This window comes from Carettochelys insculpta, chromosome 28, assembly GCF_033958435.1.
Source record: "Carettochelys insculpta isolate YL-2023 chromosome 28, ASM3395843v1, whole genome shotgun sequence".
Taxonomy (NCBI): domain Eukaryota; kingdom Metazoa; phylum Chordata; order Testudines; family Carettochelyidae; genus Carettochelys; species Carettochelys insculpta.
The window spans coordinates 13297278-13319647 of record NC_134164.1 but is presented as its reverse complement, the minus strand read 5'-3'; the positions used below and the strand labels follow the sequence as shown (position 1 = coordinate 13319647).

General features: G+C 54.2%; 1 protein-coding gene across 3 annotated transcripts in view; it reads left to right on the top strand.

Moving 5' to 3' along the window:
• The window catches only part of SCN4A (sodium voltage-gated channel alpha subunit 4), a 196797-nt gene extending 175136 nt beyond the window's left edge, over positions 1 to 21661 (top strand). For all 3 annotated transcript variants that reach the window (XM_074979090.1, XM_074979089.1, XM_074979088.1), the window contains exons 20-26: positions 1474 to 1596; positions 3245 to 3523; positions 5360 to 5413; positions 9820 to 9957; positions 11155 to 11259; positions 15813 to 16083; positions 17999 to 21661. In XM_074979090.1, coding sequence (XP_074835191.1) covers positions 1474 to 1596; positions 3245 to 3523; positions 5360 to 5413; positions 9820 to 9957; positions 11155 to 11259; positions 15813 to 16083; positions 17999 to 19191 — 2163 coding nt within the window. In that variant the 3' untranslated portion in view covers positions 19192 to 21661. The remainder of the gene's footprint in view (positions 1 to 1473; positions 1597 to 3244; positions 3524 to 5359; positions 5414 to 9819; positions 9958 to 11154; positions 11260 to 15812; positions 16084 to 17998) is intronic.
• The last annotated feature ends 709 nt before the right edge of the window (positions 21662 to 22370 follow it).

The window sequence follows — 22370 nt, the reverse complement described above, 5'->3', positions numbered from 1 at the left end:
GCTCCCCATTGCCAAGCCGTGGGACCGACATCCCTACAGCTGGCACTGCAGAGGGAGGGGCTCTGGGGGGCACTGCGAACCCATCTTCTTAGAAAGTCCTTTTCACCCTAATGGACACTCACAACACTCACTTCCTTTCACCCCAGCACTGACCTGCCTGGCACCCCCCACCCCAGCACTGACCCCCATCTCCCCACACCCCAGCACTGACCCCATCTATCCACCAACCCCAGCACTGACCCCATCTGCTCCCCCAACCCCAGCACTGATCCATCTACCCCCAAATGCCAGCACTGACCCCACCTACCCCCCAAATGCCAGCACTGACCCCCATCTCCCCACACCCCAGCACTGATCCCATCTATCCACCAACCCCAGCACTGACCCCACCTACCCCCCAAATGCCAGCACTGACCCCCATCTCCCCACACCCCAGCACTGATCCCATCTATCCACCAACCCCAGCACTGACCCCACCTACCCCCCAAATGCCAGCACTGACCCCCATCTCCCCACACCCCAGCACTGACTCCGCCTACCCCCCAACCACAGCACTGACTCCACCTACCCCCAAATGCCAGCACTGACCCCTCCCCCCTTCTAGCTCCCAGCTGCAGGATTTGCCCTCACACCTTTAGCCAAAAAGCAAGGAAATGAGTTAAATCTCACTCTGTTCCCTCAGGCCACCCTGTGAAGGGACTGGTCTATGACCTGACTATGCTCCTGCTAGGAATCAGGCCAGCTGGGTGACCCTGGGCACCTTGCTCCGTGCCTCAGTTTCCCTTCCCAGCCTTTCTGTGTCTTGTCTGTGTAGCCCATGAGCTCCATGGAGCAGGGCCTGGCTGGGGGAACTCCTGTGGCCCCCAGGGCTGCTGCCACAGTTTGGGCTCTGCAAGTGGACAGGAGCTCATGTGTGGGAGAGAGGACCACACCTGCAGCAGGAGCACAAGCTCAGAGATCTGGCGTCAGCCTGAGGGAAGAATGGCACAGAGCTGCCCCCCCAGCTGCTGCCCCAACTCAGAGGGGCTGTGGGACCCACCACTCAGTCCTGCCAGTGCAGAGCAGGGAGTAGTCCCAGGCCCCTGCCCAGCAGTACCTGAGCAGCTCCTGGGAGGCAGGGCAGGGCTGTTCTCCCTGACTACAGCTGCGAGGCTGAGGTCAAGAGCAGCTGGGGGCTTATCTACCCAGCCAGCTGCGGTGCTGGCCATGCTTTGGGCTGCAAAGCTTCCTCGGCTCCCTGACCTGTCAGAGCCTGGGCCACAGCATCCACACAGCTTGGAGGTTCCTTCCCCAGCTGGGCATGGCCCAACTTCCCCCAGGGTGTGTGTGAAGAACTGGTCCCTGGCTCCCCCGTGAGCAGCTGGTTCAGCTGCGGGGTGCCAGCCCTGTGGGAAGTGCCCATCAGGGCAGAGATTGAGAGGTGGGCTCTGCTCCTCCAGAGCGTCCCTCACTGCCATGCGGGTCTCTCCCCAGGTCTCCATCATCAGCCTGACGGCAAACTGGCTGGGCTACTCTGAACTGGGTGCCATCAAGTCTCTGAGGACACTGAGGGCTTTGCGACCCCTGCGGGCCCTGTCCCGATTCGAAGGCATGAGGGTAGGTCCTTGCCAGGCTTCCTGGCTCTGTGTGACCTGGAGCCTTGTCCCCTTACACCCACAGCTGCAAGGTGTGCCGGCCAAGGGACCAACACGCTGGCCAGGGAGCCAGCCCTATTTGGTGCTTCTAGAAGGGGCTTTGCAAAGGGGCCTGCCGCCCCCCTCGCCAACTCCAGCACTGACCCATCCACCCACTTTGGATGTTAGAGGTTGACGAAAAATCGTTAGATGCTGAAATTAATAATTCCAGCAAGGTTCTACACTGGCCCTTTGGGGTCATGTGCTCAAGCTATTTTCTGCAATCACAAGGCTCAGACACGCTGCTGCTTTTGTAGTGAAAACATGGAACGCTCATGAAATCACCGGAGTCCAGGAGCTGGAGCTTTAACTAGAACATCAATTAACCAAAGACTCACATGGAGCAGGCAGCCCTGGGTACTGACCCAGCCATGGGGAGTTCAGAACTCTCACAGGGTGTGGAAGGGCGGGGCTCCCCACATGGCTGGTGCATGGACCCAGCAAATGGGGGGTGCAGAGCTCTCCCAGGGGACTTGGCTCACCCCATGGCTTGTGCACAGACCCAGCGATGGGGGGTAGGGTGCAGAGCCCTCCCAGGGGACAGGGCTCCCCACCTGGCTGGCAGCAGGCTGCACAGGGCCGAGAGAAGGATGGGAATGGGCACAGAGAGGCCAGACCCCCAAACTGCAGTTGGTAGCCTGGGATTTGCTCTCCCCAGGCATTGGTAGAGCCTGGGGATTACACAGCCTGCTGGGGGAGATGTTCTGCCTCAGGCCGCGCTCTTTGAACCCCTTTGCTCCAACGAGGGGCTTTCATGGCCTCCAAGGGGGTCCCGCATTACACCCCCAGCCCCCGTCTGCTTCACTCTGCTCTGCTAGAGGAAGGGGCAGGCTGGGGGCCCGCAGGCTGCAGGGACCTCTCTCTTTCTGGGCAGGGCGCAGCTGAGTGGCAGTGCCTGGCTCATGCCTAGAATGGGCTAATCCCCTCGCCAAGGCCTGCAATGCCCCAGTGTGCTGGAGGGCAGGTCTCTGGCTAGGCCACAGCCTCCTCCTCACCCACCGGCCTCCTCCCCCAGCCCTATGGCACTGATGATGACCGAGGAGGGGGTGGCCCAGAGGCGCGGCTAGAGCAGGAGCAGGAGCAGGAGCAGTCCAGTGCCCAGAACCACCTCTCTGCTCATAGGCCAACCAAGGCCAAGGCCAAGAGTTCCCCCTATGCCCCTTGACCCCGCTGGGGGGGATACTGAGGAGGGGGCTCAGGGAGCTAGGTTGTGGGGGGGCAGGTGCTGAGCTGTCAGGAGTGAGCCCAGCCACGCCAAGCGCTCAGCACTGCAGATCCAACGGGGAGGGGGCCCCGGGCCCCACTTTGGTTTATGCAGCTCTGCCCGCAGCAGATTCACTTCCCGGTTCTTCTAGGCTGGGTCGGGCAGCCCCGGTGCCTGGGTCAGCCAGGAATGGCAGGTGACCACACCCGCGGCCCAGTCATGTGTCCAGGTGGCCTTGAGGATCCCTCCCCTGCTCTGGGGGAGGAGTACCTGTCACTCGACCCCCAGGCAGGGCTGGCACTAGCCAGCGAGCCCAGGCTGCCTCCGCCAGCCCAGCCCTCCCCTCCCGTTTCCCCTCCCGGTGCAGGTGGTGGTGAACGCTCTGCTGGGCGCCATCCCCTCCATTATGAACGTTTTGCTGGTCTGCCTGATCTTCTGGCTGATCTTCAGCATCATGGGGGTGAACCTGTTTGCGGGGAAGTACTACCGGTGCATCAACACCACCACCGAGGAGCTCTTCGACATCGGCGTGGTGAACAACAAGAGTGACTGCCTGGCCCTGCTGCACACTGGCCAGGTGCGCTGGCTCAACGTCAAAGTCAACTTCGACAACGTGGGCTTGGGCTACCTGTCCCTGCTGCAGGTGGTAAGTGCTGTGCTGGGGGCGGCTCTAGGCCGGGGCTCATCACACACTGGGCCGGAGCCTGCCTTGCAGTCCCCAGGCTGCGGGCTCTGGGTTATTGGAGCTCCTAGAGCCTTTCCCGAGACTAGGGCCCCTGTGCTATGCAGAGCAAGCAGCAGCCCCTGCCCCAAGGAGCTTACAGGAAACATACCCAAAGGGCTACCCCATTTCAGAGCCAACTGAAGCACAGACAGGGGGAAGGGATAGGCCCAAGGCCACGCCCGCCGGTCAAATTGGCTCCCAGTGCTCAGCTCATCAAAAGCATTTAGGTGCCTACTTCTCTTCAGATCAATGACCATAAGGTGCCTAAATGCCTTTGACGTGCTAGGCCTAGGTCCCCTGCCTGCCAACCCAGCTGCCATTCCCTGGCTCGTGCTGCCTCGATTAACCTGCCGGTGAGGTGAGACGTCGGGGGTGGGGAGGGCTGGAACAGCTTAGCTCTGCACAGCGCGGAGCTAGATGTGAGCCCGTCCCACCCGTGGGTGACACTACACAGTGGACAAGTCATTTGGGGCTGGCGGGAAGTGCTGGGGGATCTCCCAGAGCATGTGGGGCAGGGGGACCAGAGATTTAACCCCTGTCTGGTGTTAAAGGGTTTGGGGTGACCATGGCTGTTACGATTCATTGTTCTCCCAGGTTTGGGTCAGGCCCTGCTAAAGCAATGGCTCAGACCCCGGAAAGCACCACGGAGAGCTGCCGTAGCCCCCAGACGAGGCAGCTCTCACGGCTCATCCCTCTGCTACTGCTCTGCCCAGCCCTCGGGAGAGGCTTCTCCAGCCCTCCAGCTCTGGGCCTAGTCTGCCTGCACCCGCCTCGCCCCGCTCTGGGGAACGGGCGGGGGCAGGTTGCTGGGTGACCGTGTGCACCGCCTGGCCTGGGGCAGTAGGCAAATACCACCACCACCCTGCAGCACCACTACACTGAGCAAACTCCACCCTGGGCTGGGCTGGGCCGGTGGCTCCTCAGCGTGCCAGGGAAGGGGCGAGGCAGCAGGATCAGAGTGCAGCCCTCGCCAGCACGGACCCACGTGGCGCTCCGGCTCCTGCGGGTAGTGAGCCACGGTCGTTCTGCCACACACGCCACACGTCCCTCTGGCTCCTGTGCAGGGGACAGCCCGGCCCGGCCCAGCCCCTGGCTGCCGGAGGCGCAAGGGCTGGACCTGCAGACTCACGGCTGTTAGGACGGCCAATGTCACTTGGATGTGTCCTGGAGATTTCCTCACTGGCCACCGTATTAAAGATTAACCGTTAATCCCTGGCGACTCAGGCCAGGCCGGGGGTTGGTGCTCAATGGCTACCCAGCGAGCCATTAGCCCATGCTGCAGACAAGCAGCCAGGATGCTAGCTGGGAAGCTGAGAGAGCGGCTAGACCTCTGACTACCGCAGAGCAGGTCCTGGCCCCACTCAGCGGCTGACCCCCCCGGCCCAGCTCCCTGGCCAGGCAGAACGTGTGGGCTCTGTGTGACACCCCTCCCCCGAATGGCATGTGGATGGTTTCAGTTGTTCCAGACCAGGCTGCTTGGGAATTTTTCCACACGAGGTTTTATGTCCCCACGAGCCCTTCCCGTGGCTGCAGATCGAGCCTGCTCGCCTGTCGCTGGCTCTCGGAGGGAACTTCTGGCCCCAGAGGGAGAGGCTGGGCCAGCCTGTGCTTAGTCCATTTCCAGAGATGCAGGAGCCCCAGGGTCCCAGGCCTGCGGCCGGCAGGAAGCAGAGCCCGGTTATTCCTCAGCCCGGGGTCAGACAGGGAGTGTCCCTGGGCCCAGAGCCGCCGTGAACTGACGCTGTGCTGTCCCGGCAGGCCACCTTCAAAGGCTGGATGGACATCATGTACGCGGCCGTGGACTCCCGCGAGGTGAGCGATGGGCGTGCGGCGGCCCTCTCGCCGAGGCTCCCGGCTTCGCAGGGCCAAGCTGGGATGAGCAGCCTGGCCCTGCACGGGTCAGCGTGGCCTGAGGGCTGTTGGATGGCCCTGAGAGCTGTGCTCTGCTCTGGTGCTCACAACCCAGCAGGGGCTCAGGTGCGTGGGACAGAACAGCCAGGAAGGGAGGGTGCCCCACAGCTGAGGAGCGACCCACAGCTCAACGTTTCACGATTGTACCCTCTCTAGGTGCCCCAAAGCCTCGTCCCCAGGAACCTGCCTCCCGGTGCCCCAGCCTGAGCCCAGCCTGCCAGATCTCCCCCCGGTTCTGGGACGAAAGCTTTGTCCACACCTTCGACCCTGTGTCCCCACTGCTTTCCCACAGCCAGGCTCTCAGACCCCCCTGCCGGGAGCTGCCCTTGCCCTTCCCACCTGGTCCTTTGCTGCTACCCAGGCCTGACGCTCCGCAGCTCAGAGCTTTGCTGTGTCTCCAGGCAGATGGAGGTCTGGGGCTCCCCACTGCAGCCCAGTCCCAGCTTCCAGCCTGGAACTGGACCCCAGTGTAATAGGATGGGGTCTCTGGGCACAGCTAGAGAAATCAATCTAGGGTATCTTTGCTTAAAATCCGAGCTACTCACAGCCCCAGGCTGGGATTTGCTAATCACCAAGCAAATCCAACCAGTCCCAGAAGTACCTCTGCCAGCCCCTCTGGCCAGCCAGAAACCACTCAAGCAAACCCACAGACTTCCCAGCTGCTCTATCAGCCCAGACCAGCAACCCCCAAATTCAGGTGAGAGGTTATTACCTCTTTCACCAACTCCACCCACATTCTTCTTGGCCCCCAGGGGCCCAGCCCCAGGCCCTGGCCAATATAGATTTTGGATCTTACCCAAATCACTACGCTCACCAGTCCATCAGATCTGAACACCTAAAGGTTTATTAACAAAAAAGAAAGAACAGGGCTAGAGAGAAGAATTGTGAAGCCATAGTTTAATGCATCGATTGCAGCTACTCATGAAGGCCAGAGGCACTATTTGCTGATTCTGAGAAAGTCTCTGAAAGTCCCATTCCAGTTTACATAGTTACTGGAGAATTGTAGATCTGGCCCACTGTGGCCAATATGCTGGAACACGGACCTGTGGAGACAGGCAGTGGTACCAGAAGACAAAAGTCCAAGTTTCCAAGAGGGATGCTGCTAGGTCCACCTCATAGTTCTCTCTTGTGTTGAGGGACAAAGCCCTTTCGTCTTCTCATCAGGCCTTGAGGGTTTGCCCCACCTGGTGCAGGTGGGCTTTTGTCGTAAACTGCCATTGGATGAATCCCAGGAGACAGTTTCAGATTCCTGAAATGTGTATGTTCCTTTGTCTCAGTCAAGTACCCGGCTGGAGAGGTCATTAACAACACCCCATTGTGCGCCCTTGGCTCTGAACATTTTTAATACCATTACAGAGCTAAAATCTATAACTTTACCTGCCAACAAGACACAAACCTATAAGTAGCACACACAGATTCAGGGCATCCTCAGCTTTCATTAGACATTGCACATGGCCCCCATGGCACACGGTTTGGGGCCAGGAGATACAATGGACACATAAAATGGCTTGTGGCACCATACAGACTAGCAGAAATGGATGAGCATAAGCTTTCATGGGCAAAGACCCACTCCATCAGATGCAGGTTTCTGTTAGTCTGTAAGGTGCCACAGGACCCCTTGCTGCTTTTGCAGATCCAGACTAACACGACTACCCCTCTGATACATAAAATGGCTTCCATACCAAATATGAAAGTCCAGCAGAGCTTTGCAGTGTATCCAGGCAGGCGGAGGGTCCAGGGCTCCCCACAACAGCCCAGGCCCCTTACCACAGCCCAACTCCAGCTTCCAGCCTGGCACCAGACCCCAATAAATCTTATTATGCCTCTCAGCAGGACCTGGAGGCACCTCAGTGTCCTTTCATAGAATCATAGAACACTAGAATTGGAAGGGACCTCAAGAGGTCATTGAGTCCAGGTCCCTGCCCTCTTGGCAGAGCTAAACACTATTTAGCCCATCCCTGACAGGTGTATTTTAACCTGCTCTTAAATATCTCCAGCGATGGAGATTCCACAACCTCCCCAGGTAACTTATTCCAGTGTTTAACCACCCTGACAGTTAGGAAGTTTTCCCTAATGTCTAATCTAAACCTCCCTTGCTGCAGTTTAAGCCCATTGCTCCTTGTCCTATTCTCAGAAGCCAAGGGGAACAATTTTTCTCCCTCTTCCTTGTAACCTTTTTCATTTGAAAACTGCTCTCATGTCCCCTCTAAGTCTTCTTTTTCCGAAACAAAACAAGCCCAGTTCTTTCAGTCTTCCCTCAGAGCTCATGTTCTCTAGACCTTCATTCTTGTTGCTCTTCCAGACCTTCTCCAATTTCTCCACATCTTATTTGAAATGGGGTACCCAGAACTGGACACAATACGCCAATTGAGGCCTAACAAGCACTGAGTAGAGTGGAAGAATGACTTCTCATGTCTTGCTCACAACACTACTGTTAATACACCCCAGAATCATGTTTGCTTTTTTGGGAACAGCATCACACTGTTGACTCATATTTAGCTTCTTGTCCACTATGACCCCTAAGTCCCTTTCCGCAGTGCTCCTTGCTAGATAGTCACTTCCCATTCTGTATGTATGAAGCTGATTGTTTCTTCCTAAGTGGAGCACTTTATCTACGTCCCTATTAAACTTCATCTTGTTTACTTCAGCCCATTTCTCCAGTTTGTCCAGAATTCTGACCCTGTCCTTCAAAGCAGTTGCCACCCCTCCCAGCTTGGTATCATCTACCAACTTAATAAGCGTACTCTCTATGCCAGTATCTAAATTGTTGATGAAGATATTGAATAGAACTGATCCCAAAACAGATCCCTGCAGCACCGCACCTGTTATGCCCTTCCAGCATGACTACGAACCATTAATAACTACTCTCTGAGAACAAGTTATCCAGCCAGTTATTCATCCACCTGATAGTAGCCCCATTTAAGTTGTATTTGCTTAGTTTATTGATAAGAAGATCATGCGAGACCACGTCAAATGCTTTACTAACGTCTAAGTATACCACATCCACTGCCTCTCCCTTATCCGCAGGATTTGTTATCCAATCAAAAAAAGCTATCAGATAAGTCTGGCATGATTTGTTCTTTACAGTTTAAGTTAAACTGACTGGTCTGTAGTTTCCTGGGTTGTTCTTTTTTCCCTTTTTATAGATAGATAGTATGTTTTATCCTCTTACCCACTTCCCACTAGCATGCATTATGCTAGGCATTTCTGCATCAGCCTTCTTGGTGAAGACTGAAATGAATTCATTAAGCACCTCTGTCATTTCCAAGTTTCCTGTGACTGTTTCTCCCTCCTCACTGAGCAGTAGGCCTGCCCTGTCCTTGGTCTTCTTCTTGCTTCAAATATATTTATAGAATGATTTATTGTTGCCCTTTATGACTCTAGCTAGCTCGTTCTGTGCCTTGGCCTTTCTGATCTTGCCCCTGCATACATGTGTTGTTTGCTTATATTCATCTTTTGTAATTTTTCCTAATTTCTATTTTTTGTGTGACTCCTTTTTGATTTTGAGATCATGCAAGATCTCCTGGCTAAGCCAAGATGGTCTTTTACCATACGTTATATCTTTCCTACGCAGCAGTGTAGCTTGCTTTTAGGCCCCTAATAATGTCCCTTGAAAAACTGCCAACTCTTTTCAGTTGTTTTTTCTTTTAATCTTGCTTCCCATGGGACCTTACTCACCAGCTCTCTGAGTTTACCAAAATTCGCCTTCCTGAAATCCATTGTCTCTGTTTTGCTGTTCTCTCTTTCAGTATTTCTTAGAATCATGAACTCTATCATGTCATGGTCACTTTCTCTCAAGCTACCTTCCACTTTCAAATTCTGAACAAAATCCTGTCTGTTTGTTAAAATCAAATCTGGAATGCTCCTTCCCCCCCCCAACCCCCATAGCTTTTTCCACCTTCTGAACTAAAAAATTGTCATCCACGCGGTCCAAAAACTTTCTGGGTAGTCTGTGCCTCACCATGTTTTTTCCAACTTATGTCTGGATAGTTGAAGTCCCCCATCACCACCAAGTCCTGTGTTGTAGATAATTTTGTGTTTAGAGAAAGTCTCATCCACCTCTTCTACCTGACGAGATGGTCTGTAGTAGAACACTGTAATGACGTCACCTGTTTTTTTCCACCCCTTTTAACCTAACCCAGAGACTCTCAACATGTCTGTCTCCTGCATCCATCTCCACCTCCGTCCAGGTGTGCATATTTTTGATCTATAAGTCAACACCACCTTTGGCGGGGGGGAGTAGGGCTCCCAGCCCCCTGCAGTGTGGGAGCAACCTGCACTCACCCAGCCCCATCTCCCCCCCTCAGATCGAAGAGCAACCACTATACGAGACCAACCTGTACATGTACATCTACTTCGTTATCTTCATCATCTTTGGTGCCTTCTTCACCCTCAACCTCTTCATTGGCGTCATTATCGACAACTTCAACCAGCAAAAGAAAAAGATAAGTGTCTCCTGGCCCACCTGGGTGCCTGGCATTCCCGCAGCCTTGGGGATCAGCAAGTCCAGATGCCTGCCAGGGCACAACCCGCAGCCATGCCAGGCACGGAGCCTTGGGAGGCAACCAGGAGAGCGCACTGGGTGGTGGCAGCATATTGCAATGCTGAGGCGAGAGCACAGCATGGGGTGGGGGCAGGCCATGAGATGTCAGGCATGGGACCTGAGTCCCCTGGCAGTGCCCTGCCATACTGGCACCCACTCTTCCAGGACCCAGAGGTGGCTAAATGAGCTCCCTGCAGGAACTTGCCAAAGGCGCCTGCGCCCTGGGTTTCCCTCTTCGTGGTGTGGAAAGGAGGCCTGGAAAGGATTTACAAAAACGGGGTGGTCTCTTTTATACTGGGTTGTGAGCCCAGAGGTATAGGCACTTCCCGGGGGTTGGGCAGGGGCAGAGCAGCATGGAACTGGGCGCTCCGTGGGGTGTGGAGACACAGACCCTGCATCCCTCCTGGTCTCAGAGTGAACCTCAGATTGCAAGGGTGGGACCCCCAGGCAACCCTGCCCCCCTCTGAGGGAACTCAGAGTGGAGAGGGAGAGGCCCTTCTTCCACTCTCAGCCCACCTTCCCGTGGCTCTGCACAGAGGGACAGGGGGTCACCTTCCCCACAGGGTGTCCCAAGATCTGGATGGGATCAGTGCCAATGCTCTGTTGTGAAGGTGCTACAGGAGGACAGGGCCAGGTGGCAGGCGGACACTGAGCTGCCTCCAGGAGGAACAGACCTCAACGATTATGAGAACTCCAGATGGCCTGGGAAGCCCCTGGGCAGCTGGGATTCGGCAGGGGTGGTGGAACGAGCAGGGTCTGCCATGCCAGTGGGCTCCTCTGAGAAGAAAGACATCAGTCCCTCTGGGTAGCGCTGGCCACAGCGTGGCTGCAGTGCCAGGCAGCATGAGGGAAGGACAGAGATGAGTCCAGGAGGCACAGGACAGGCAGCTGCCTCCAGCAGAGCAAGGCCTGGTGAGCCTGCAGCTAGGGTGGCCGTGACCCAGTTACTGGGGGCTGGACAGTGACTTACACCAGCTCTCTTCTGTAGGGTCAATAAGCCCCTAGATGGGCCCAGAGTGGAAGGTTCCTCTCCATGCCCTGGGGAGCTCGCTAAGAGCTGCAGGGCAGCCATGTCTAATAATGGTGATTCTCTTTATACTTTGGAGGGAAGGACATCTTCATGACAGAGGAGCAGAAGAAATACTACAATGCCATGAAGAAGCTGGGCTCAAAGAAGCCGCAGAAGCCGATTCCCAGGCCCCATGTATGTCTCAGGGAAGGCGCTGGTAGGCGAGTGGCAGGGAGGGGGAAACAGGAATGGCCCCAACAAGTTCAGGCTGAAGTTCAGGGCCTTGATGTGCCTGAGATTGCTGCACAAGGAGCTCCTGGGGCTCTGCGTCTGGCAGAGCAGCCAGGACCAGCCTTACAGAGAGGCCAGCATCTTCGGCAAGCTCCCTGGGGAACCAAACCCTTCAGGTGTGCCGACCCAGTGCAGTATGTAATGCCCCATAGACTGGAGGCGTTGTGTTGTCGTCTCTGAGTGCAAGAGAACTTCCACTCGCTGAGGTCCTACTTGCCCGGGGCCTGAGTAGTGTTACCTGCAAGCTGGCCTGCTGTGCAGCTGCTCGGGAGCCATTCCAGTGCTGGCTGGCTGATTAGCAGAGCACCCACAGCTCGGTCTGTGTGTCTACGGGGGTGTACGTCCGCACTTGCCTCAGTGCACAGCAAGAGTTATTCTGCACGTGTTACAAATGAGAGATAGCGTTGGGCCAGACCTGGGTACTTCCCCAGGGGACCTTGCATACTTGCGGAGGGCCTGGCCCTGAGAAAGGCTAAGGACTGACGTCCTCAGTGGAACAGAGTGCTCAGCACTTCATCAGGGGCACTCAGCATCTCCCAGAATCAGCCCCCTGGAGAGGAAATCTCCCAGGAAACACTGAGTCCCCCAGGCTCCCCCCACAAAGTCTCTCAGCTGAGGTGGCCTCCAGCCCCTGTCCCATAGCTCTGTTCGCAAGCGCCACCCTTCGCCCCCAGCCGCGCAGGGATTCCATCCCGCTGCCTGCGAGAGGGAGGCAGAGGGCTGGTGGGGAGGGGGGGGCAGGGCTGTGCTAGTGGAAGGCAATGGCTCGTGATGCACTGGCAGCTCCTGCAGCCCTGGCGACATGGGAAGGGAGGTGCAAACCCCCCGGAGCAGCCAAGGAGATCACAGCGCAGTTGTGGGGACGGACATCATCCCCCGAAAGGCTCAAAAGTCACACGCAGCTAAAAGCCGCTTGACCTGCTCCGTTCTGAGCTCTGAGCCAGCAGGCGGGGGCACTCGGCAGGGGACACTGGAGCGTGCAGAAGAACACGTTACAAGTCCCCGGCCAGTGCACATGCTGCTGGGACAGAGGCCAGGAGGGCCCTGCTGGGTCTGGAGCACAGTCCCTGGGACAGCAGGCTTTAAAATATCACTTTCTTTGACTCTGCCTTAGCCCATCAACACTGAAGGGAAGCAGCAGTATTGCCTAGTGATCAGAGCAATCATCCGCACTTAGATTAGCTTAAAAAAATCTGTCCCTCGCTTCTTGGATGTCACCGGCCTTTTGCCTCAGTTTCCCCATTTGTAAAATAGGGGTAATAATATGGACACACTTCGTAAAGTGCCCAGTGATCTCTTGATGAAAAGAGCTGGAGAAGAGATTGTTATTCCCCAGAAACACCTCCAAAATCCCCACTACTGCCTTCGCTGGCTCATTTGGGTTTCTTGGTTTTCCTTTCTTCAGCCCTGCTTGCACACATGAATCGGTCACTGCCCCATCTCAGAGCTGTTGTTTCCCACCGTGTTTGTGTAACCGCCCATAGACCCACTTGAAATTGCCAACTCTGGAGTTCAGTGCAGGAGTCTCTCCTGTTGAGCTAAAAGCCAGCTGCCTCTTAGCGAAAGCTAGAGAGGAAACTCACTTTTTCTTTATGGAAACAAAAAGCAGTCAAGTTGCACTTTAAAGACTAGCAAAATAGTTTATTAGGTGATGAGCTTTCGTGGGACAGACCCACTTCTTCAGACCACAGCCAGACCAGAACAGACTCAACATTGAAGGCACAGAGAACCAAAAGCAGTAAGCAAGGAGGACAAATCAGCAAAAGATAATCAAGGTGAGTAAATCAGAGAGTGGAGGGGTGAGGGGGGGAAGGTCAAGAATTAGATTAAGCCAAGTATGCAGACGAGCCCATATAGTGATTCTATAGTGAGCCCTATAGGGGCTTGTCTGCATACTTGGCTTAATCTAATTCTTGACCTTCCCCCCCCTCACCCCTGCACTCTCTGATTTACTCACCTTGATTATCTTTTTCTGATTTGTCCTCCTTGCTTACTGCTTTTGGTTCTCTGTGCCTTCAATGTTGAGTCTGTTCTGGTCTGGCTGTGGTCTGAAGAAGTGGGTCTGTCCCACGAAAGCTCATCACCTAATAAACTATTTTGCTAGTCTTTAAAGTGCTACTTGACTGCTTTTTGTTTTGATAGTGTAGAGACTAGCACGGCTCCCTCTCTGTTATTTTTCTTTATGGGTGTTGCTCTAATCGTAATTGCCAGTATATGGGGATGGTGAACCACTCCTAAATGTGTGGTTTGCACTTGCCATTACCTTTAGCTGTGGCCTCATGCCACACGCCCAGGTGTGTACCAGAGTTATAGCTCATAAGCAGCAAGTTCTGAGACAAAATCCCAACACGTGGGTCTGGGGTTACCTCCTGGCCCTATTGGAGCCAAAGGCAAAACTCCCTCTGGTTTCCTTGGGAGCAGGATTTCACCGCAGGTCTTTAACTTCCCCTGCAGTTGTTGCACATGTAGCTCTGCCAGGTGTTTAGGGTGAGATATTCACAATGCTGAGCAGGACTGGCCTTACGGGGCCAGGCCAACATCCCCACCACAGGCCCTTTCTCTGCTTATGCCCCACCCCTTATCCCAAGCCTCACCCCTTCCTTGCCCCCTCCTGCCCCCTTGCCCCAAGCCCCAGCCCCCCTAAGCACATGAGCCCAGGGACTACCAGAGGGCCTGGCACAGAGTGGCAGCAAAGTTTGGCTCCCCTGGCTCACCACAGCAGCCAGGGGCCAGGTCACTCCACTTCCCGCCACCACCATGAAGCAATGCACAGCAGGCTAGGAGATGGGCTGCTTGCTCACTCACTCCAGCTCTCACTGCCACAGTGAGGGTAGAGGTCCCACGTGTCCTGGCCATAGGAGGGACTGGGGTGGCCACCATGAACTGTCCTATGGGACGAACAGCTCCGGTGCCTAGGATAATTAGGTGCTTTGAATGATGGGGTCTAAATTAGCTATTACCACTCAAGAAGGAGAGTCATCAAGAAGTTCTTTGAAAACTTCCACTCAGTGTGGAGCAACAGCAACAAAAAAGCCTCCAGAATATTAGGAACCATTAGGAAAGGGATAGAACCCGAGACAAAAACCTTCCAGTACTTTTATCCTGCCTGCTGCTCTGGTCACCCCATCTCTGAAAGCACTCAGTGGAACTGGGAAAGGTTCAGAGAAAGGCAGCCGAGATCATCCAGAGTCCATGCTGGCTACCACGTGGGGAGAGGCAAAAAAGCTTTGGGATGGTTGGCTTAGACAAGAGAAGAGGAAGGGGGACATAGCAGAGATCTCTAAAATCCAGACTGGTACAGCAAAAAGCCAAGAGAAGTGAGACGTACCTTTTCCCACATACAAAACCCCAGGTTACCTGGTGAAATTAATAAGCAGCAGGTTTAATACAAGCAAGAGGAGGGACTTTTTCACCCCCAGGTACAACTGAGCTATAGCACTTGTCTCCAGACCACATTATGACAGTCAGAAGTATAACTGGAGTCAAGAAGGAATTAGTCAGCTCCTGGAGGACAGGTCCAGCAACAGCTGTTAGCCACGATGCCCAGTGACGCAGCCCCATGTGTGGGGTGGCCCTAGCCTCTGACGCCAGAAGCCAGGAGTGGAAGTCATGGGGTGGATCACTCCCAAACTGCCCTGTTCTGTGCCTTCCCTGTGGAATTCTGCCACCAGCCACTCCTGGAGAGAGGGTACTGGGCTAACTGGACCATTGGGCTGACCCAGCGTTTTACTATCCCTGGTAGTTGGTCCCCCTCCTTGGATGGGGAACGGGGTTGATTAGTAATTAGCCAGTTGGGACTTTGACTTTTTGGAAAGGGGACAACTCAGATGCTGTTTGCCGGGTTGTAGTGATTATGTCACTCCAAGGCTACTGGTGAGACAAGGTGGGGCAGCTCATGTTCAGGTCTGGGAAGAGGAGCTCTGTGTAAGCTCAAAAGCTTCTCCTGTTCACCAGCACAAGCTGGTCCAACAAAAGATGTTCCATCCCCGCCCCCGGTAGCTCAGCTGATGCTCTTCCACGTTTTTGCCATGGTGAGCAACTGGCATTAACTGATGTTATTAATTCCCATCATTGGGAGGCCCAGTCATCGGGCCTGGCACTTGGGAGGCGCGCCAGGCCTGATCTCACATACAAGACAACAGCACGAGTCGGCTGCACTCCATTTTGTGACACCCACCGCTGGTGGGCCCACAGCATCTCCAGGCTGCACAGCCCAGAGCCACAAAGCTATATAGGTGCCCAGCTCCCAGGGGAGGCTCTGGGCCCACATCCTTGTTGCGTGACCTGACTACCTGAGGGCTAAAGCAGGCAGGTCTCTGTCCTCTTAAACATTCTTTCTCTCTTTCTCTCTCTTTCTTGCCCTGTGTTTGTCTTTGTTGTGCCCTGTATGTCCCTTCCACCTTCTGCCCTGCCCTTCTGCCTCCATCTTCACATCATTCACATTTCGTGTATTAAAGAACAAATGTCAGGGGCTGGTGTTTGACTTTGTGACCAAGCAAGCATTTGACATCATCATCATGGTCCTGATTTGTCTTAACATGGTGACCATGATGATTGAAACAGATGACCAAAGTGAAACCAAAATCAGCATTCTCTACCAGATCAACTTGGTATTCATCGTCATCTTCACGGGCGAGTGTGTGCTCAAAATGTTCGCCTTGCGTCACTACTACTTCACCATTGGCTGGAACATCTTTGACTTCGTGGTGGTCATCCTCTCCATCGGAGGTAGGTGCCTACCACCAGCTGCACATCTGTTGATTCACGCAAGCTGCCAGCTGGGTTCTGCATCAACCATGCTAGAGAAGAAAGGATTAGGTGGGAAATACGGGTTTGTCCCAGAGCCACGCCTTGGCCCTGCTGTTGAGCCCAAGCTGTGCCACTGCTCCTGTGCCTGCTGGGGTAGGGGTAGCAGGCGGCACCCTTTAAGAGCCACTTTAGGGTTTCTGGGAGACCCACCACCATTCCTGTTTGGACAGACTGGGTCTCCCCTTAGCACTGCTCAGGTAGGCAGAGGTCCACTCCATAGGAGGAATGACACCTGCAGTCTGCCCTTCCCCCCATCCCCACTTGGTATGCAGGGACCTACCAGTGTCACTCACCCCAGAAAAGGAGCGAGGGTGCTAGGTCCCTCAAAACAGTAGGTTTCAGAGTTAATACCCCACAGACATGCAGGTACATTTCACACCTTTTACAGCAACTGTCTTGAGCTCTCTGCAGACTCATACAGCTGTTGCCACATTGTTCATTCTCAGGCCATGTTTTCAAGGTTTTCTTCACAACCAGGACAGCTAAAAATATTATTTATATATGTTAAAACTGAGAGTCAGATGACTCCAAGTACAGGGGTCTGCTGTGCTTGTGCCTTAACCTGATCCTGATCCCCAGCTGCTCACCTAAAAAATATCTCCTTCCTGTGTGTACCCTAAAACCTTCCCTGAGCACACACTCCAACGAACCACCTCAAAACCCTACCCTGTGTGTTCCCCTAAAGCAATTCCCCATGTTACCTGCATACAGGGACCCTTCCTGCACTGACCTCTTTTCCTCCAGAGGATCAAGCCCGAATTTATCCCCAGGCACTTCATGGAGGGCTCCCTGGCTCTCCTCTTTCAGCCTTCAGGAGACACATCCCTCTAGCAGGGACTGGGGAATGGCAAGGGCTCAGGAGGGCTCATCGACTTTGGAAGGGTGTCTCATTAGCAAAGAGACGGCTACATTTTAATCTTTGTACATGTGCTGCAAGGTGATTGTAGATAAACTCACACATTCAAAATGACAAGAGCCATGTGGCCTCCTGGTGTCCACAGAATGCCCCTGTGGGGCAGGGCTGTTTCCTCCATTCCAGACAGGCACCAGATGTCTGACAACACTGGGGTTTGAAGCCAGAATGCCTCAACCCCACTGCTAGTGTCCAAATTGCAGCACTGCTGGTTGCCCAGCCTCTCCGTGGTCCCTATGTTGCGGGGGGCGGGGGGTAAAGCAGACTTGGCACTCACAGCCAGAGAGAAGTACCGGGGTGGCAGCCGCAGACAAGAGTTAGACTGAGCAATGAGCAAAACTCGTTAGCTGTGAACACTTCAGGCAAGTGGGACATAGAATCATAGACTCCTACTGCTGGAAGGGACCTCAGGAGGTCATTGAGTCCAGCCCCCTGCCCAAAGCAGGACCAACCCCAACTGAAAGTTACCAGCCAGGACAATGTCAAGCTGGGACTTAAATACCTCTTGGGATGGAGCTTCCGCCCCCTCCTGATGTGACGCATTCCAGTGCTTCACCACCCTCCTGGTGAAATAGTTTTTCCTAATGTCCAACCTATTTCTCTCCTGTAACTTCAGACCTTTGCTTCTTGTTCCTCCATCTGTCACTACCAAGAAGATGGTGAGTTCTTAGCTGGTGGCTGGGTGGCAAATGGCTGGGAACATATGATTGTCCAACACTGCTGTCCACTGAGACTTTCCTGAGACCTTTTCCAACCCATTAGAATTTCTGGCCCTCGACTACGTCCCCTTTCCTTCGCACGTGGTCATCTCCTCAGCTAGGCGTCACAGAGGGAGCGCTTGAAAACAGAGCAGCTTATCATTGCTTCATGATGTCATCTCACAATGCAAGCCATACTTACCTTCTCTTCACCCCCTTCCAGGCATTGTCCTTTCTGACATCATAGAGAAATACTTTGTGTCCCCCACCCTCTTCAGGGTGATCAGGCTGGCAAGAATCGGGCGCGTTCTACGGCTGATCCGAGGAGCAAAAGGAATTCGGACTCTCCTGTTTGCTTTGATGATGTCTCTTCCAGCTTTGTTCAACATCGGCCTCCTGCTCTTCTTGGTGATGTTCATCTACTCCATCTTTGGCATGTCCAACTTTGCCTATGTCAAGAAGGAATCTGGGATCGATGACATCTTCAATTTCGAGACATTCGGGAACAGCATCATCTGTTTGTTTCAGATCACAACATCAGCCGGCTGGGATGGTCTCCTCAACCCTATCCTGAACAGTGGCCCACCAGACTGCGACCCTGACTTGGAGAATCCAGGCAGTTCAGTCAAAGGAGACTGTGGCAACCCATCTATTGGGATCTGCTTTTTCTGCACCTATATCATCATCTCCTTCCTGATCGTGGTCAATATGTATATCGCCATCATCCTGGAGAACTTCAACGTGGCCACGGAGGAGAGCAGCGAACCACTCTGTGAAGACGACTTTGAAATGTTTTATGAAACGTGGGAGAAGTTTGATCCGGACGCCACCCAGTTCATCGCCTATAATGTGCTGTCGGATTTTGTAGACACCTTGCAAGAGCCACTCAAGATTGCCAAGCCAAACAGGATTAAATTAATCACCATGGATTTACCGATGGTTGTTGGAGATAAAATCCACTGTCTGGACATTCTCTTTGCACTGACTAAAGAAGTGCTGGGTGACTCGGGGGAAATGGATGGCTTGAAGGCCACCATGGAGGAGAAGTTCATGGCTGCCAACCCATCCAAGGTTTCCTATGAGCCCATCACCACCACTCTGAAAAGGAAGCAGGAGGAAGTGTGTGCTACAAAAATCCAAAGAGCCTTCCGAAGGCATTTGCTAAAGCGGTCGATGAAACAGGCGTCCTATCTGTACAGGCACAGCGAAGAGGCAGGAACATTTGCAGACAGAGCACCGGAAAAAGAAGGACTGATCGCAGACAGGATGAATGAGATTTACAGGAACAGTGACACACATGTGGAGACAGCCCCAGCCATAGCCCTTGCTCCAGTTGCAAGCCCAGAGACTCGAGTTGCTTCTAGTGAGTCTAAAAAATGGGATGGGAAGCGAGGGGTGAAAGAGTCGTTAGTATAACGGAGTGCACTTTTCACCTTCCTACTCTGCAAAGACTCCATTTGTATCTCAAGTGCCCATCCAGAGCCCTTGCAATAGACATTTGAGCTAACACCGTGTTATCATATTTCAGACTCAGCTTAACTTTTCAAACAGAACCTCCCATTGCTACAGTTTTAGACTTTGCCGCAATTTGCAGCGTTTAGTCTTTTCCTTCTGAGTTAAATTTGAAATCTGGTGAAAGAGAAACACTGTAAGTTTTAAAACACTGTAACCATAGGTAGAGATGTGTTTCAGAAATTAACGACTGGGTATGGCTCACCTTTTATTTTCAAAATTACTTCGTAATATTATTTCACACTTGGGGAAGGGGGCGGGGGGTTGCCTGTTATTGTTCCCAAAGTGCAATGAATTAGAGGGTAGTGAAGAACCAAGTGAAATAATATTAAGAATAATTGCAGAAATGACAAGGTTTGGTGAACAAAAATCTCCAATGTCTTAAAGGAAGCACCTTTCTTTTGACTATTTGAATGGGCGTATGGATTTTTGTTATATGCAGTTCAAGTGCAATTACGTCTTAAAGATTTGTTTGCGTAGTGAAACCAAAAATCTGCAGCTCTCATCTCAGGGTTAATTACCAGCTTTGAAAGCTTTTCAGAACACTCATCTAAGCCAGAAGCCGCTCAGCTCTCAACAGGAGGAACGAAAACTGTATTTATTTTCCTGCTGCTTTTCTGGTTTCCCATTTAGTTTAGGAACTAGATTATATGGAAGGAAAATAACCACCAGTATATGGGGAATGGTTCCCAAACATTCCCTCCTCTCTCTCTAGCAATACCTCTAGCCCAGCTTTACCAAATCTTAACACACAGGAAATCTGTGCCTCCATCAGGTCACAGATTACCCTGTGGAGCTGGAGCAGGTGACAGAGCAGTTTGATTGCACTAGAAGCTTTGCAATGAATCGCTTGGCAAGGTGCCTTTACAGAACTAACACCTACCTACGGAAAGAGCCTGGGCTTGCTTGGTGAGTAACACTTCCCGCTCACCACAGGCCTCCAGGACAATAGTACAAATCAGTGCAAAACCTTTGTGCAAAGCCTAAATCCCTAATGCGAGCAGTCACTGTGGAAATACTATTTCCTGTCCTAAATCCTCTCGCCAGCTTCTCCCAGCACCAGTGACCTCGGCGCGGTGGGCAGGGAGACGTCTTTTTAGCATGGCTTTCCACTGGGGAAATGGGCAGGCTCTTGTCCCAAACAGGCCTAACTAACTGCTTCCCTTGGCCGCCGGGTCCCTTGTCCCGGTTGCTGAGGGCAGCCCCATCTGGCATTGAGCTGCGTGTTGAGGAATGGGCGCGCTGTGGGACAAGAGCTGCTGGCTGCTCCTCTGTGGCCAATGGAGCCCCGTACACTGGCAGTGTGTGCTCCGCTTTGAGCCCAGGGCTCGCACTGGGGCCTCCGGCGGGGCTGCTGGCAGGCACGGGCTAGGCATGTGTTGGAGTTCGCTGAGCTGTCCTGGCTGGAGCCACAGTCAGAAATGTCCCTTGGTGGTGGCTCATGCTGTGAGGCCGGCTTTCCCCGCCAGCACGGTGCAGTCAGCCTGAGAGCAGAGGGACTGGTGGCAGGAGAGACCCAGCTCACCCCCACCCTGAAGAACCAGGTGGATTTGCGCTGCAAGGTCGGGGGACGCAGGGACACGGCCCACAGCCTTGCCGAGCGGAGGGGCCCTGCACAGGTGGGTGGGTGCACACTGTGCCAACAGTGACTCGGTGGGGGTGCCATGGCATGGAAGGAGACAGGGCTGCATTCCCTGACCCCCAGACAGCTGCTGGGAGCTGCTCTGCAGGGAGGCAGGGGCTTGGCCTTTATGATTTCAGGGCTGTAAAACTAGTTGTCCCCTCAGGGCTCGTTCCCACTAGGCACTGCCACTGCAATTAGGAGCCAGACAGGGTGAATCCCAGCTTGTCAGAGACATGGGTCTGAGGCCAGTGGCTTTGCCGGGGCTGTGGTTCCACCCAGAATAATTGCTCCCAGGACCCTGCGGCCCAGAGCAGAGACAGTCAATGTCCCGGCGAGCAGCCTTGTCTGGGATATTTCCCCAAAGACTCTCCCAAGGGCTCTTCAGGAGACAAAAGGCGATTTCTGCCACCCCAGAGTTTTGCAGACTCTTCCTCTGGGGCCTTTGCCTCCAAGTGACTGCAGCCAGCTAAGGGTCAGTCTTGAGTGGGACCTGGGCAGCAGGCTGAGTAGCTGTGCTGCTGCCAGCTGAGGGGGCAGGTACGTGCACTGTTCACTGCCTGAGCTGTGTGTACCTGGGAACACCCCAGGAGAAAAGTGGTGGGGGTGGAGGCAGGAGGGTGACTCCTGGCAGCCAGGCCTGTTTCCCAGTCACTGGCACCTGTAGGTACTTGCTGGGCAGGCCTGGAGGACGCCAAGAAGCCAGGACCGCTTGGTTTTGTACAGTTCTTAAAATAAAAGCTGGAAGTGGTCACCCCAGGTTGACAAGGTGCCTGATTTGTTACAGCTGCCAGCGCGCCTACCCCCGGGGCCTGGGGCACATGCTCATCTCTGGGGGGAGCCCTCACACCCTCACCTGGACAGGAAGCAGCAGAGCAGCCATAGAACAGGCAGACAAGGCCCTGTGTGGTTTGGGCTTGTTGGGAGCTAGCACAGCCTCACCTTTCCCCAGGCTCCCCGTCCCCCATGGCGGTGCACACCTTGGCCCCACCTATGGCCATGTCCCATTTGGGAGGGCCCAGCATCCGGGGGCTCCGTCCTCCCCTTCGGCACCTAGGGCAGGGGAATGGGGAGAAGTTGTGCTCTGGCTAAGGCCAGGCCTTTCTTTGGCTGACTGTTTCTCAGGCCCGCAACCCCACGCCCAGCCCCTCCCTGCGGGGCTTGGCCTCCACTTGCTGGCAAAAGGGACAGGGTTATATGAAACTCCCTCTCAAGCCAGCCCGACCTTTGCTCTGTCTCTGGTCCCACCCCATTGCTCATCCTGCTGGCTGACAGAAGCACCAATAGGCCTGGGCCTTGGGCTGCACACACAGTAAGGAGATAAAAATATCAAACAAGACCCAATTTCTCCCTCTGGCAAAGAGAGAGGCCTGAGCCCCGCATTCCCGCCCCCTCACATTCCAGCCAGGCTGGTGCTGCTGGTGAACCCAAGGCATCCTAACCCCCTGAAATAGGATGGGGG